The 1,642-nt window shown below is 34.7% G+C and overlaps 1 protein-coding gene across 1 annotated transcript in view; it reads left to right on the top strand.

Annotated features, from left to right (window-relative positions):
• LOC138037092 (transcription initiation factor TFIID subunit 7-like) overlaps window positions 1–926 on the top strand; it is a 1,521-nt gene extending 595 nt beyond the window's left edge. The window contains exons 2-3 of the mRNA XM_068883092.1: window positions 95–115; window positions 529–926. Of these exons, the coding sequence (XP_068739193.1) occupies window positions 95–115; window positions 529–926 (419 nt within the window). The remainder of the gene's footprint in view (window positions 1–94; window positions 116–528) is intronic.
• Window positions 927–1,642: the final 716 nt, after the last annotated feature.

Below are 1,642 nucleotides of genomic sequence, written 5' to 3'. Positions count from 1 at the left end.
ACTGAACGTCGAAAGAAATGAAAATTCTTTGATGGCATGGATCAAATATGTGGTCACAGCGATACATCTTCACCCGCATGTCTTATTGATTCAGGTCTACCTGATGAAGGTGCAGGTAAAGTATTTTTTATGTCTATCTGGTGGGGTAGGGCCTGCATGGTATATGTAAATATCAGGATAATGACCTCCATTATGCTAAGCTTAGCTGTTTGAGTGGCTCCATTTCAAGCTTTTAGATTTTTATGTAAGCTTATGTATACCTTTTAATTTTTTTGTGCAACTGAACATTGCATGGAAGTCTGTGCTTTAAAAATTATTATTATTATTATTATTATTATTATTAATATTACTAATATTATTATTAATAGAAACCATACTTCAAGACTGTCATTCTGGCAAAACTGGCGGCATATTATCTTCCTGTGTCATAAAAGGTTAGCACATGGAACTGAGGGAAAGCAGAAAATTCATATTGTATTAATCACGGTTTCAATGTTAGGGTAATATTGTTTCTTTCCCTCTATTCAGATTTGGAAAGTGAAACAGATGATGATGGCAAAATTGGCTCTGATGATGAAGTGGCAAGTGTGCATGATGAAGAGCAAAGCAACGATACAAATGACATGAAAGCAGAGGGATGCAGTGAACTTGCTAAACGCAAACTGGAGCTAGAAGAGGAAGAATTAAAACCTTATGTCAAGAAAAGCAACGTTTCCAAAAAAGAAAGGAAGACCAAGCTTGAGAAATCTATGGCAGTGTTAAGTGACAGCTTTAAGGATGCTGCTGAACGGGAAATGGATATGCTGATGAAGCTTGAACAGATGCGGCACAAAGATATGTTTGAACATGAGATGCGGTTGAAGGAACTGGATAATGAACGTCGCATAGAGGAACGACAACATGAACTGATGTTGCTAAATTTTTAAATAACAATAGAAATCCATATCCACCCCAAGTTATGGATTTCTATAAAGGGAACAACTCTGGTGCCAGTGGCAGTGAAAGCAGTTATTTTGAGCTTTAAAACCAAAGTTCTCAAAGGTAACATGTTGTGGCCTGTAGAAAGATTTTTCCTCTTAAAACAAGTTGTTAATAATTCCATTGAACTGTTAAAGAACGTTGTTTTAATTATAAGCTGTGACAAAGCTGATGCAATTTCCTAGTTACACTGTTTATCTTTTTAAGCAGTCAATTTTGTATAACAAAAATATTTAACAGTAAAGACACTGACAAATATGAAAGCTGGCATGTTGCTTATAAAGTTATATTATGATCTTTATATTTTTCCCGGCAAAATATTTCAAATAAAGTTGCTATTATAACTATAATTGAACCACAGTGTTTTAACGGGCTACTACAAATGAACTACTGTACTTTATATACCGTTTTAATTTCAAATACAGATTGATCCAACTCAAAAAAGGAATTAGTCCACTGCTAATCGAAGGGAAACCCTGCACACACAGAACTATTCTTTTTGCGAACGTAAAAAAAATATACTCTCACGACTCTGAGCAAAATATTACAAGATGTTCACTGACACAGCTTCACATTTAGAAATGTAGATTGACTACAGCAGTGTAAGTTCAAGATCCATTTGTAAACACCCTTTAGAAAAGAGAAGGTTCTTAATAGTCCATTC

Source organism: Montipora capricornis, chromosome 2 (genome assembly GCF_036669925.1).
Source record: "Montipora capricornis isolate CH-2021 chromosome 2, ASM3666992v2, whole genome shotgun sequence".
Classification (NCBI taxonomy): domain Eukaryota; kingdom Metazoa; phylum Cnidaria; class Anthozoa; order Scleractinia; family Acroporidae; genus Montipora; species Montipora capricornis.
Note: the sequence above shows the minus strand (reverse complement) of the source record. Positions and strands in the feature narration are given on the sequence as shown.